The sequence below is a fragment of the Triturus cristatus genome, chromosome 10, assembly GCF_964204655.1.
Source record: "Triturus cristatus chromosome 10, aTriCri1.1, whole genome shotgun sequence".
Classification (NCBI taxonomy): domain Eukaryota; kingdom Metazoa; phylum Chordata; class Amphibia; order Caudata; family Salamandridae; genus Triturus; species Triturus cristatus.
In genome coordinates, this window is record NC_140593.1 from 1,246,516,286 (window position 1) to 1,246,530,402 (window position 14,117).

At 52.1% G+C, this 14,117-nt stretch overlaps 1 protein-coding gene across 1 annotated transcript in view; it reads right to left on the minus strand.

The window, feature by feature from the left end:
• Positions 1 to 1,173: 1,173 nt before the first annotated feature.
• SMC1A (structural maintenance of chromosomes 1A) overlaps positions 1,174 to 14,117 on the minus strand; it is a 294,818-nt gene continuing 281,874 nt past the window's right edge. The window contains exon 25 of the mRNA XM_085629913.1: positions 1,174 to 2,183. Within this exon, the coding sequence (XP_085486039.1) occupies positions 2,100 to 2,183 (84 nt within the window). The 3' untranslated portion in view covers positions 1,174 to 2,099. The remainder of the gene's footprint in view (positions 2,184 to 14,117) is intronic.

Consider the following 14,117-nt stretch of genomic DNA (forward strand, 5'->3'; position numbering starts at 1 on the left):
GGCTGAGGCCATAGCTAGTCCCCGTGGTGCTGCGGTGGCTTCTAGATACCGTCTTTTCCAGTTTAAGAATGTACACTGTGTATACTATACCCAGTTGCGCCTCTGGAAGATGGGAGTTGTGGCGTCCCACCTATGCCTGCGTTGTGACAGAGGAGGGGACCTTTCCCCATACAGTGTGGAGCTATGTGGCTCTGCAACCCTTCTGGCGCAAGGTATTGACTTGTCTTAAAGAGGTGCTATCCTGGGACCTGCCGCTTGATCCCCGCTTGGTTCTTCTCCATGGTACAGAGGACCTAGGCGGTAACAGGTATAAACAGCATTTACTCTTTCTTGCCCTTCCCATCGCCAAACGGGATATAGCTCAAATGTGGAAAGGCACTTCCCCTCTGACAATAGGAAAGTGGCGGGGAGAACTAGATACGTGTATGGGTGCCAAAATGGCTGTCTTTCAGGTGCAGGGCTGCCCGCAAAAGCATAGAAAGATCTGGTCCCGATGGGCTGTATATAGAGGTATGGACCTCCCTCCCCTTCCATCACAATCCCCTTAGTGGTGACTCAATGGGTAGTTCTCGATTTGCTATCTACAATTCGTCACTGTGTCTTCCTGGGTTTATAAAAGTGTTAACATATGCTTGCTTATGTGGACGGGGTGGGGATGCCTGCGGACAGTTATATTTGCAAATTGTACACATGGATGGTTCCGCCTGTTGTAATCCTTTGCTAATGTGTTCCTATGAGGAAAAATGTTGGGCCTGTGCCCATGTGGTACTCTCAAAACTTAATAAAATATATTTTCAAAAAAGAAGTTGAGTTAGCTTTATTAGTCATGTTCACACTTCTGAGCGCAGCCTTAATGTTAAGAACGGAAACAGGGAGCTTGGCGAATGTGAGACGCTTCTTTGCCCAGCTGGACTCAATGTCAATGTGACCGTCTTCTGTGAACCTCCGGCGCCAGCTAATTTCACTGCAAGGCAGACAGACTTCCAGTCAATCTTCACCCAGAAAGTACTGTGATTCCAATACACACTTCCCCTGTTGACTTATGTTCTCCCCAATCTTAGCCTCTTCTGCTGTGTGTTTGCTACTAAAAACCAGAGCAGATCCCGCTCAGATTCGTGTGCTCTCAAAGTTTCCTTCACCCACATAGTTCATAAAGAATAGCAGGACCACAAGTTATAAGAAGACACACTTTATTGGCAGTAAAATCCTTTTCAAAAGACAAACAGACATGTAAAAAGACACACAAGCAGTATTTTGTACCAATGCTAAAAGGAACATCAACCCCAGAGTGATGCAGTTAAAAGCGTATGCGTTGGCGACAGATTTCACCATTGTGGAGTCTGGCGCTCTTTAGCTGTAGAAACGCACCCCACTTAGACACCCGGTGGGAAGGCAGCTGCAAAGCCAGCAATAATTGCAGTGCGACTCAAAAGTGACTGCTATGAAACATGTCCAACGCCAAAAGCAGTACTTTCTGCTGATCTGGAAAAAGTGATCCAATAACATGATTCTGAGACAAAATGAGACAGCAGACGGAAAGCCCCTAAAAACCAAGCAATGAAAGCAAGGCAAAGAGCTTGAGCATAACTATACGTAAACAATATTAAAAACTTCAGGAGAAACCCTAGACCCGCCATGTTTAAAGCTCAAAGGGGACCAATGGTAACCTCCTCATTCATGATCCCTGTCCACTGATCCAGTTCCATGATTTTTGCTTTGCATCGTAGGAGCTGGAACGCTAGTGCTGAGAAACTCCTACAACCAGTCACATTAAAAAAAGAAAAAGCCTCTCACTGCTAGAGTTCAATCTCCGATGTCCACACAGGAGTGCTGAGCCAGTCCACCAGGTATTGCGGTTTCAACTCAAGACTTCCTGTCATAGTATCAGTGAGGACTTTCGCCAACCAGCACCATTGTGAGATTCCGGTCACTACTCGTCTCAAGTGCAGGGCTGCAGAGCTTCACCCCTACAGGTTCTACTGAAGAAAGGTAAGCCAGCCCCTGGTCACGAAGTGCAGAGCTACTCAACCTAGAAGCCCAGGGAAAGGTGTGGGAAGTAGTCACAACAGAAGACAGAGAGGTGAAGCCCATCGCTGCTGTTACTGTTCGTTGGGATTCGGATTGGCATCAGGATACGGTGTGAGGTCAAAAGTCAGGACCTTGCTAATGACACAGTCTCCGGGCTGAAGGAATGAGAGAAGGGGTTAGTACAATATGTGCAAGAAACTTCAAAGACAGAGCTGCATATATGGCAGGGATTGTAATCAGAATGGCGAAGCAAGACGGTCTTCTATTCCTGCCCCACCCCTAATCCCTGCAAACTACAGCACCTTTGCTTGTAGGAATAGTTCATCCTCTGCTTCCCTCTCCTTCCCTCCAAGCCAACCCTCATCTTTCCAGTTCCATCACTCGATAAGACCCTTGTCTGGTGCTCATACTCCAACAGTCTATTCTACTCATACAAGTCACACTAGTAGGTCTAGAGATCAGAGAGGTCACAACCTGTGCACAAACCAGACCGGTACTGGCCAGCGTACCTTAGGGCTATTGATCTAATGCCAAATCAAGAATCCAATAATGCGTTCTAACCCACAAAGTGCTACCACTCCAGGTGACAGGCAGTACGCACCAGTGGACCCAACCCTTCCCACATTTGTAGCAGTGCTATGGCTCTTGGCAGCAGATGCCGCCAGAACATCGCGAGAAACAATCCCACCCAAGGCTAGCCTCCTAAATTCGAACAGTGCTCGTTCCTGCCTCAATTATAAGCTCTGCACAGCTAATAATGAACATAACAGGAAACTGTAGAGAGGTCCAAGTGCCTAAACAAGGGGTGGTAACGCATTGCGATGTTACAACGGCACCCTGAGTTCACATCCCTCTACGACAGTAGGGTTTAGCGGACTGCACCCTGAGTTCACATAACTCCACGACAGTAGGGTTCAGAAGAACTAGTTACTTACCATCGGTAACGATATATCTGGTAGAGATATAGTCTAGCCGCAGATTTCTTAATTTAGAATATCCCCAGGCGTCAGACTGGATCCAGAAAACTTTTCCTGCAGCGGCACCTCTGCGCGCTGGGGGGCGGCGCCATCCGGCTCCGCCCTGATGTGTTCCCCGGACATGACGTCAGTGGAGCTATATATGCCCCTCCCGGCGCGCTGACCTCAGTTTTTGCTGGAGAAACTTTTCCGCGTCAGAACGCAGAGCCATCACCAAAAAACGGTGAAAATATGGGAACAGTGTGCAAAAATTATGAAAAAATTGAAGAAATTGACAAGTGAGAGCAGTGCTCTGAAGAGCCACCCCGCAAGAGCGAAGGCTCAATCAACATTGAAGGGGTCAAGGATGTGGAAAAACAGCCTGGCAGAGGATAGACAGTCCACATCATGAAAGTAAAACCGTGAAGGAGAACAGGTCCGGAACACTAGATTAAGGAGAATTCACCACAAAATGTAACCAGAAAAGGACGTTGCAATCCCAATCAAAGATCCACAATGTACATAGCCAATAGAGTTGAAGGAAAGGCCGCCGAGGTGGCAAAGACCACAAGGCAATGTAAAAGGGGAAAGCGGGATGGTGGGAAAATCGTGAATGGAATTTACATCCTACAATCCAGGCCAAGGACTGGAAGGAACATATGATCTATGAACACAACTAATTAGTCTGTGTTGGAGTGAGAGTATATCACCCGGCAAAAGGGTAAGCCAGCGCAAGGGAGGCGAGTATAGAAAAGCCTCTACCTAAAAGGGTCCTCGCAGAACGGGGAGGAAGGGCGGGCGTTAAGGAATCTGCAGCCAGACTATGTCTCTACCAGATACATCGTTACCGAAGGTAAGTAACTCGTTCATCTGATAGAGACGTCTAGCAGCAGATTCCTTAACTTAGAATAGATACCAAAGCCATACCCACAGAGGAGGCGGGTCTGTGACTGAATCCCATGAAGTTCTTGAAAGAACGTAGGGGTCCATAAGGTGACTTAACACCGTAAGGAGGACAGAACGCAGGTAACCACCAGAGCATGACGTGCTAAAGGGAGCGGAAGCAGTGGGAGGCAAAGGCAATAGAAGCTACCACGAACAGCAGGAAAGAACCCAGTTATGGAAAGTGGGTTGAGGCCAAGTGAAAGTCAAGGACTCGAAAGAGGGAGATGAACTCACCCAGAGTGGTAAAGATCTCCAGGATCTGAAGCGGCGACAAAAGCCTAAACAAGTACAGGTTTTCCCAGAAAACAGTGTGAAAGAACACTGAGGAACTTGTACGCGCAACTGCACGTGGGTCAGCAGAGGCAATAGGTTGACCCTCACCCAGAAAGCGCCAGCATGGAGAAGAAACCATATCCTAGATATGGCTAAGTGTTTAGATGCAGATGGCAGCCAAGCCGTGAGAGACGACAGCCGGTAAGACAGAGACCTCGCATACCAGCCTAAAGAGCACAACTGCGAGAAGTAGCTCTGCGGAAACCATCACCAGTAAGACTGAAGCGACATAAATGACAATTTATGGCGCAAGCTGGTAGCACGGAAGGTAGACGACACGCCATGACCAGGCGATGGTGACATAGTATGTGAAGGCGGAGTACAACCAGTGGGGCTTTACCAACCAGAACGAAGACAGGAAGGAACCGAAGCACGTTGTGTGGACTCTGGAGCCATACGAAGGACACAAGGACTTCGTGTAGGGTAGCAGAGCAGCCCAGAGGAACCAAACTGCAAGAGGGCAGCAGCCGAAAAAGGGCACCAGGGTGCCGGACGCTTTAGGAAATGGCGGAAGTAGACCAGGGGAGGACCCAAGGACACTGTATAAAGGAGAGAGCCTGCACAAACCCGTCAGGTAAGAGCACAGAGGGGAGCCAGAGCCGGAGGGAAAACGTTGAAACAATGAAAACGTGACCCAACAAGAGTCCCCCGCAAGACAGAGTCGGAGAAAAACGAGGCACAACCCTGGCAAAAGTGAGGCCAGAGGTAAAGGTCCCCGAATCAAAGGAGGAAAAGACACCCTCGGAGAGTGTACAGCATGTGAGAAAGTGGCTCTGTATATACTGTTCCCTAATAGGTACAGGGTGTACAGAGTCCACAGTCCCCCAGAGGCTGATAGAGGTCAAAGTTAGGTATGACCTTACTCTCAAAAGTGGTAGCTTGGTCGAGCAGTAAGGCAGTACCAGAGGACAGTGTAAAGCATTTATTGTACACACTCAGTCAGCAAATGGTTTCACACACTCAATAACTGAACTCTAGGCCAATGGTTTACATATATAAAATATATGCTTGTTTTATTTTTAGAACCACAAAGGGGGTAAAAATATACTTTCTCAGAATGAGAGGTTGAATATAAATACTTTTGTCTTAAGCAATACATTTGTGTAAACAGTCACAGTTGGTTGCAATAAACAATCCTATTTTCTAAACATAACAATGCATTGAGCTCAATGGTAAATTCAGGTTATTTGTAATAAATTACTTTTCAGATTACTTTTGGAATTCCAGGTCTGGCTCCTAGATCCAGCCTTGGGTCAGTATTCAGAATCAAGTGATGAAAGTCGACTTAATAACTGTAATAATTTTTAAATAATATTTAGCTATTTCAAAAGTTAGCACTTAGAAAATATTTCAAAGAAAACATTCAATGGATCTCTATGGCAAGAAATTCAAATTGCAGGTAGAGTACTTTATCGTTACTTTAGTAATCCAGGACTGGGTACCTAGACCCAGGACTGGGGTCCTTATCAAAAACAGGTAAGTAATTTCGTTTGCAGAAATGGTACGATTTTAAAAGAATATTTCAAATTTGCAAAAATAGACACTTAGAAGAAATTTCACAGAAAAGCAGACAATGGTTTCCTATGGGAGAAAAATGAGTTAGAGGTAAGTATAGTTGTGAACACTTTTCAGGGTCAGGGCTGCGCACCAAGATCCAGCACTGGGAGCTCACCTAGGAGCAGGTGAGTAAATTCGTTTTTGTCACTTGGCTGATTTTTGGTGAATATTTGCAGTTTTGAAAAGTTCACACTTGGAAGATTTTTGAAGAAAAAGCCAGTCAATGTTACCCTATGAGGAAAATGAAGTTAGCGGTTTAAGGGTAAGTACTCGACTGGCAGAGTTGAAATTCCGGGCATGGACTCAGGGGTCCCCCAGTGTCAGGTAGGTACAGTTGGTTCACCCTCAGCGGTTTCAGGACGGCCGGGTGCAGAGAGAGTTAGGCCCAATGTTATCCTAGGAGGGATAGGGGGGCCTTGGTTGGTGGCTGCTGTCTGGCAATCCACGCGGCTGTGGGAGCTGGGCTCCTGGTCACTTACTCAGGGCAAGTGGGGAAGTAGATTGGTGTAGAGAGGGCACTGCCAGGGCCACTCGGGCGGCTGGGTGCAGGGTGCTTTTGAGCCTTCGGGCGCTCAATGGAAATCAATGGGAATATTCCGGTTTGGAAAAAGGCTGCAGGCTCGGGGACGAAGATGTTTCAGGTGCCACCACCACTTCGAGAGGTAAGTTGGGTAGTTGTAGGTTAGGTGGGTACCCCGGGATTGGGCACAGGGGGCCGCAGGGCGCCGGGTGCAGGGGTGCCTTTTGACGTCGGGAATCTAACCCTCTGGTTGATCGCGGTTGGGGTGGCACTTGGTACTGAGGCTGCAGGCTTCTTCCGGGATGTCGAGGGGGGTCCTTGGGTGCCAGACTCGGGGTCACAGTCGCCGTGGGGTCGTCCTCTGGGTCTTTGTCCACTCCGGCACTGGCCAGGCTTGGCTGGTGCAGAGTGTGTTGGGTCCGCGGTTGCGGGCTGCTGCCAGGGGTTAAAAATAGGTTTCTTGAGTAGAGCCTCTACTCATGGGAGTCCCAGGGGCTTCGAGCCAAAAGGTAGCCAGGTCCTCCGGGGTTGGTGAGGTTGCTGGCCACGAGAGATGCCGCGCTGGTGCAGGTTCGAGAGTCGACAGGCCGGTAGGGCTGGGGCCAAATCAGTTGGTGTCTTCTTCTCTTTTTAGCAGCTGCAGGGCAGGTCCTTGTTCTTCTTGCTCTTCTTGTAGTTTTCTATCTGGAATCTGAGGAAGGAAGGTTCAGGGTGCCCCTAAATACTAGATTTAGGGGCGTTACAGGTAGGTGAAGGCCAGGGACCAATGGGTCCTGGTCCTGGGGTGGGTACACCCCCTATCCTGCCTCTCTCCTGTGGGAGGGGGGCAGTAGCCTAATCCTGATTGGGCAGGGCCTCCCATCTTCAAGATGGCGAGAGCCCGGAGATGTGCTTCACCTCGCCTCCCCCACCTGAGGGGTGGGGTGGGCAGGCTGGCACATCCCCTGTCCTTGTATGGGGTTTCCGGCCAAGCTTCCCACCAGAGTGGGGGGTTGCAGTGGCCTGGGGAAACTCCAAATGGCGGCCTGCCTTTGAAGCTTCCCTTTGCTCATCCTGGGGGAGGAGATTTCTCACCTCACCCAGGATGTGCATTGTTGCAGGCCCGGGAGAGCAGGGGCTCTCCCACCCAGGGGTCCAGCAACGTGTCTGCTGTGTGGCAGCCTGGGCAGCCTCAGAGCAGACGTGGATTGTAAGTTAGCTGTAAAGGGGCATCTCTAAGATGCCCTCTGGGGTGCTTAGTACATTAAATCCTACACTGGCATCAGTGTGGGTTCAATGTGCTGAGAAGTTTGATACCAAACTTCCCAGGCTTCAGTGTTGCCAATATGGTGCTGTGGAGCTCGTGTTTGACAAGCTCCCAGCACCATGTACTCTTAAATGGCAGCACTGCACTTACAGTGCCCAGGAATGGACCTGGGTACTGTAGGGGCACAGGGCTTCTGCTCCTGTGCCCACACCATAGGCGTAAGGCACCCAGCTAGAGGGGTGGCTGACATATGCCTTGGCAGTGTAGGTGATGGGCATGGTACACAGTGATGTGTGCCATGTCGACTCTTTGTTTTGTCCTGCACCCAGACACTCAGCCTGCAAGGGCAGTGTGTGTGTAAGGGTACAGGGCCTCTGAGGGTGGCACAATGAGTGCTGCAGCCCTTAGAGGCCTTATCTGGTCACAAGGCCCTGGGTACCTAGGGTACCATTTACTAGGGGCTGACATGTGGCTAGGGTTTGCCAATTTGGAGTTTGTGTGGTTTAAGGAAGGAACATAGGCCCTGGGCACCTGATTGGCAGGAACCCAGGGTACACTCAATCGAAGTACATTCAGCAATTTAGCAAAAAGTGGGGGCATACCATGCAAGAAAGATGGCACTTTCTCACACAGCATGAACCCCAAGCAAAGCTGGGAAATCCCCATACAGAAAAAGCAGGAATTAAGGACACTGCTGTAGATTAAGCGGCCACCAAAAGCAGGGATTAAGGCACGTAAGAAAGGCAACCTCTGCTAACCCAGTGGCTTGGAAGACCAGAAGGTGCAGGTGCACCAAAAAAGAACAACAAGAAGCAGGCCGCATAGCGGCAATAAGAAACAGGCTGCATAGCGGCAAACGGTGCCGTTAGCAGAAGAACCGCCACAACCAGGCGGTGCACCCGATGTGCGAGATAGACAGTACATGGTACGGGACCCAAACCGGATCGAGATGCCATACAGACAGACCAACCCAACTTGCAAGAAGGCAAGTTATACGAGGACCTCTGCTCAGGGACTCCATAGGAGCGTACCAAGACAACTGTTGAACCGAATGTCATCAAATACCCCACATAGGGTAAGGCAAACCAGTATGGGTGTCCTCTTGGGTAAGCACAAAGTCAGAGGACTGAAAAGAAAGGAAGCAGGCAGCCGGCTGCACCGAACAAACTGAGAAATGGCTAACCAGCCGTGAACAGTAACCAGCCCCGAAACCCAACCTGAGCAACAGAGCGGGTCCGGAAAATAATGCCGAGAACACAGCCACCAGAGTTATCGCATGCCTGACAAAATAGGGAGACCGGCGGTCAAAAAGATCCACTCCATTGAACGGAAGATCCCTGAGGGCATCCCGAATATGATCAGGGAAGCGACTGTCGCGCAGCCAAGCATGGCGACGTAAAGCCACAGCGCGAGCCAAGACCCGTCCCATAGAGTGAGTTGTGTCCAGGGAAGACAATTGCGCTGTGCATCTTCCATGCAGAAGAATGCGGAGCAATTCCATATGTGACCCTTCTAGAATAGAGGGGAGAAGGTGAGCAACCGAGTCCCAAAGAGCGGCAGATGTGCATGCAAACACACAGGCTGTATTTAAAGCACGGAGGCCTGCGCTAGCGGAGGCGAAAAGCCTGCGGCCTCAGTCATCTCGCCACCGAGACTTTCTCGTGGGAGGTAACAATGGTAAAGAGTGCAAATAAAAAGCTGCCTGAACAACTAGGCCTTGAGCAGGCGGGTGAAGAGACAGACAAAGAGGTTCACATGGTGCCAGGCAGTGCCTACAGGCAATAGCCTGGTCAACCGGGCCACCCGGAAGAGGGTTTGGACCAAGTGCCACGCAGGGTGTCAAATAGTGAGTCCCCGAAGGGCAGCAAAGGTTCTACTTCAACAGGCTCCAAATGGAGCAGATCCAATAAAGGATCAGAAAGCATAGGCACCATAGGGGGTTGTAGGCCATGCAAGCTGCCGCCCCTTGAATAGCTCGCACGAAGGCAGCACTAGACTCAGTCACCATCCGAGTAGGAGATAACAAATGGTCAGTAGGAGACAGTTGAAGGCTAAGTCTGCCACTGGACATGAGGAGTGGCGAAGGTGGAGACTGACCGGAAGGCCAGGCTACAGAAGGAACTTGCACCCTGAGTCCAGGGAAGCCCTAGGATTCAGAGGAGGAGGCGTAGATGGGAGTACCGGCGTTAACGGACGCTGTGGGGGAGACGTACAGCCACCCAGGGAATCGGGGGGGGGGGGGGGGGGGGGGGGGGAGATCATCCACCAAGGGAAGCCGGCTCGACGCCGGAACCGACGTCGAACGGCACCATAGTGGAGTCGCCAGCACGCAGACAACCTCCCTAGAGAGAGTACAAGGCGCCGGCACCGAGCCTGCGGCAGTACCGGGCACCGAGGTCGGTGTTGCAGAGTCCTGTGCCGCTGGCGTCACCGGCGCCGACATCGCCGGAGCCGCCTCCGACGTCGGCGCAGGGAGCCGTACAGGACTATGCACTGAACGACGGGGAGGGCAGTGCTCTGGATCCTGGCTTGTCGGCGTCGCATCGGCTCCAGAATCGGAGTCGACGCACACAGCCGGTGCTGGGGAAACGTCCGCAGACAATGACCCGACCACAGTGCCTGCTACCTCTGTGGGTCCCGAAGACGCATCAGGGAGAGGGGGCGACTGAAAACAAGCCTGGAGTGCCTTAGAATAGGCCTCCATTTGGGCACGTGTTGCCCCAACACCCAGAAAGGGTGGATACAGAGGACACCGTACGCCTTTAACCGGCTCACTATGAGAGGAAGCAGCACGGGTAGAAGAAGAGCTCCGTAAGCAACGCCTGTGCTTACGCTTACCTGGTGTCACACAGCGGTCGCGGGAGCGACCTCGGGAGCGAGCCCGATCCAGAGTAGAAGCGCGCCGACGAGAGGGAGCTTGACCGGACAGCCGTGCGGCCAGCAATTAAATGCGCCGCTCCCTCAAGGACTTTGACTTCATTTGGTGGCATGCGTCACAGTCCTTGGAGTCGTGGTGCACGCTGAGGCACCACATACATATGAGGTGCGGGTCAGTGCCAGACATCTGAGGCGCACGGCTTCACAAGCCTTGAAGCCGGAAGGCATTGCACACTGTTCCACCACCCCGACACACACGGTGTCGAGAGGGCCCAAAAACCAGGGCAAGGAACTGCTGGTTTCTCAGGATCCGCGTTCTGACACGGAAAAGTTTCGCCAACGAAATCTGACGTCAGCGCGCCGGGAGGGGCATATATAGCTTCACTGACGTCATGTCCGGGGACAATGTCAGGGCGGAGCCAGACGGCGCCGCCCCCCGGCGCGCAGCGGTGCTGCTGCAGGAAAAGTTTCCGGATCCAGTCTGACGCCTGGGGATATTGAATATGCTACTTACCAGTATGCATCTGTTCTTGGCATGTAGGGCTGCTGACATTCATATCTGTGCATAGATAGCCGCCTAGTGTTGGGTCCGGATGTTTGCACGTTGTTGTCCTGGAAGAGTCTTCGAAGTATCCTGAGATAGGGGACTCCTCCCCTGGACTACAGTGCGCATGGGCATCCTCTCCATCCTCAGATTGTTTTTCGCCATTGTGGCAGTGATGGAGTAGATACAGAAAGTGATGACCATGCTATACAGTAATTCTGAGAGCTGCAGCTGCTACAGGCGCCGGGGAGGAGGGTGGGCGATATGAATGTCAGCAGCCCTACATGCCAAGAACAGATGCATACTGGTAAGTAGCATATTCAGTTCGAGGCATGTGGGCTGCTGAATTCATATCTGTGCATAGAATATATAGCAGTACCTCCTATTAGCGGCGGCTACCAGTGCCAGCTGCAGCGGTCTGAAAAAGAGTTTTGAGAACAGCCTGTCCTACAGCTGCCTGCTGTTTTGAGTGTACATCTACACAGTAGTGTTTGGTAAATGTATGTATAGTGGACCATGTGGCTGCTCTACATATTTCCTGTAAAGGAATGTTTCCCAGGAAAGCCATGGACGCCCCTAACTTTCGTGTTGAGTGGGCTCGTGGGGGAATCGTTAATGTGCGTTTAGCTTTTTGATAACAAATTTGGATACATTTAACGATCCATCTGGCTATACCTTCTTTGGAAATGGCGTTGCCCTTGTGTTGTGGAGAGAAGGCAACGAAGAGTTGTTTAGTCTTCCTAAAGTTTTTAGTTCTGTCAATATAGTACATGAGGGCCCTCTTTACATCCAGTGTGTGGAGCATCCTCTCGGCGACATTTTGTGGGTTTTGAAAGAAGACAGGCAGTTCAATAGTTTGATTCATGTGGAACCGCGATATTACTTTAGGCATGAATTTGGGGTTGGTACGTAGTACGACCCTGTTTGCGTGAACCTGTATGAATGGCTCTTGAATGGTTAGTGCCTGGAGTTCACTAACTCTTCTTAACGAAGTGATTGCCACTAGAAAGGCTACTTTCCAGGTGAGGAATTGGATCTCACATGAGTGGAGAGGTTCGAAGGGTGGACCGATCAGTCGGGTGAGGACCAAGTTGAGGTTCCACACCGGTGCTGGTGGGTGTCTTGGGGGAATTACTCGTTTAAGTCCCTCCAAGAAGGCTTTGATGGCAGGCACTCTGAATAAAGAGAGGTGCTGCCTGTTTTGGAGATAGGCTGCTATTGCGGTCAAATGGATACGTATTGAGGTGTGTTGGACTTGGCCCTTCTGGCAGGTTCACCCCTGAACTTTTTGCCTTTTATTGGTGACTTGGTGTGGTGATTTTCTTGGTTTCTGCGCACTTTCCCTGTGTCCCAGGATAAAGTGCGTGCGTGCTCTGAGTGCATGTGGTGAGATAGGCCTGCCCTCCCATAGGAATGCATGGGGAATGTATGTGTCCCTATTAGTTCCTGATGCATGGGGTGTGCAGGCCCGAGTTTGGTATGTGCGGACTCGTGGGAGTGAATGCTGCGCGATGATGTGTGCGGCGTGCATCTACCTAGTGTGGAAGTGCCACTTCTAGAAGTGGGCACTTCTGTGTGCAGTGCGTCTGGCGTGTGATTGGCTGGAGCTGGCTGGTGAGCCTGGCTCCAGGAGTCTGGTTGGGTCTGCCCCAGTGGTGAGTGTGAGATTAGCATGCTGATGGCTGGGGAGGAGTGCACCTTGGACCTGAATAGGGCAGGGTTTTCCCCACACACTGCTGGCTCCGCCCCCTGTGGTGCGACTGACGACCCTAGCCCTGCCAGTGAATAGAGTGAGGGGCTGAGCACATCAAGGGTGCTCCCCAACCAGCTGCGACTGGTTTTCCCCCTCACCCTGAACACAGAACAAAGGGATTTGGTGTATAAAAAGGGGCTGTGTCCCCTTACAAAATGTTCTTGTTCTGACTTGAATCTGCCAGGGGCGCGCTGCTGCTGGGGCCCAGGAGGGACCGCCATGGGGGCTACCTTCCTGCTGGAGGGCCCTGTGTGCTGGCCCCTGGGCCCTGCTTTGCCCCCTGGACGCCTTCAGGACCTTTTGGCTCGTTTTGCTGGTCCTTTTTCACTGCCCAGGCTTGGTGCAGCCTTCTAGCGCCTGGAGAGCGCTTTTATTTCCCCAGAGAAAGGAGCTGGGGGCGGTGCAGCATCACGCTGCGATGGAGAAGGAATCCCCAGACTAGGGATTCCCCCATGACGTGTGCCTGGCGGGAGCCCACCCCGCTTATTCCGTTGCTTTAGTGCGCAGGTGCCCACCCTGCGTCTTCGTCTCATGTTCTTCATACTACGGGTGCCCACCCCGCTTACTGGCATCCCACACTGGTGCCCACCCCGCTGCTGCAGTTATTATCATGCTCGAGGGAGCCTACCCCTCATTCGAAGCGAGGAAATCGCCGCCGCTGCCAACCGCGGCCGCCCGGAAGTCAGGCAAGACTGCCTGTGACGGGGGCGGGGCCAGCGGCTGGAGCGGAAGCAGCGCGAGAGTTGCGGGCCCGGGTGAAATCGGAGAACAGCGCGAGGCTCCCATCTGCAAGGGAAGCCCCGCGCCGCCGGAGAAGTGCTGCCGCCGCAAGAAGTGGAGTCCCCTGCGCCGGAGCCCGGTGAGTAAGGGCTGGGCAGGGGACAGGGCGGCACAGTGCTCGCGCTCCCCCAAGGGAGCAGGCTCGGTGTTGGTGCGAGGCACCGAGTGGGAGCAGGCTTGGTGTTGGTGCGAGGCACCGAGTCAGAGCGGCCCCGTGTGTGCAGCGGGCCGCTCCAACGACCTGGGCATCATTTTGCCTAGAGCCCCAGAGGGGGCCAGTTTTGCCAGTGGCGCCGCCGTAGCGGGCCACTAGTTTGTGGCGCATGTTATCTCTAGAGCCAGAGAGGCTCCCACATGGGCATGTTGTGTTTAGGCGCCCCCCGCCCCCTTGAGGGCACGATTGTTTCTCGAGTCTGTAAGGCTCCAATGTTGCGGGGCACGGGTGGTTCCGAGCGCGAGTGCGCTCCCTCGCTTTTAGGGGCATATTTGTTTTAGAGCCCCACAGGCTCCAACGGGGCCATCATTATTTTAGAGCCAGAGGGCTCCAACGCTCGGGGCCCTAGTTATTCACAGAGCCA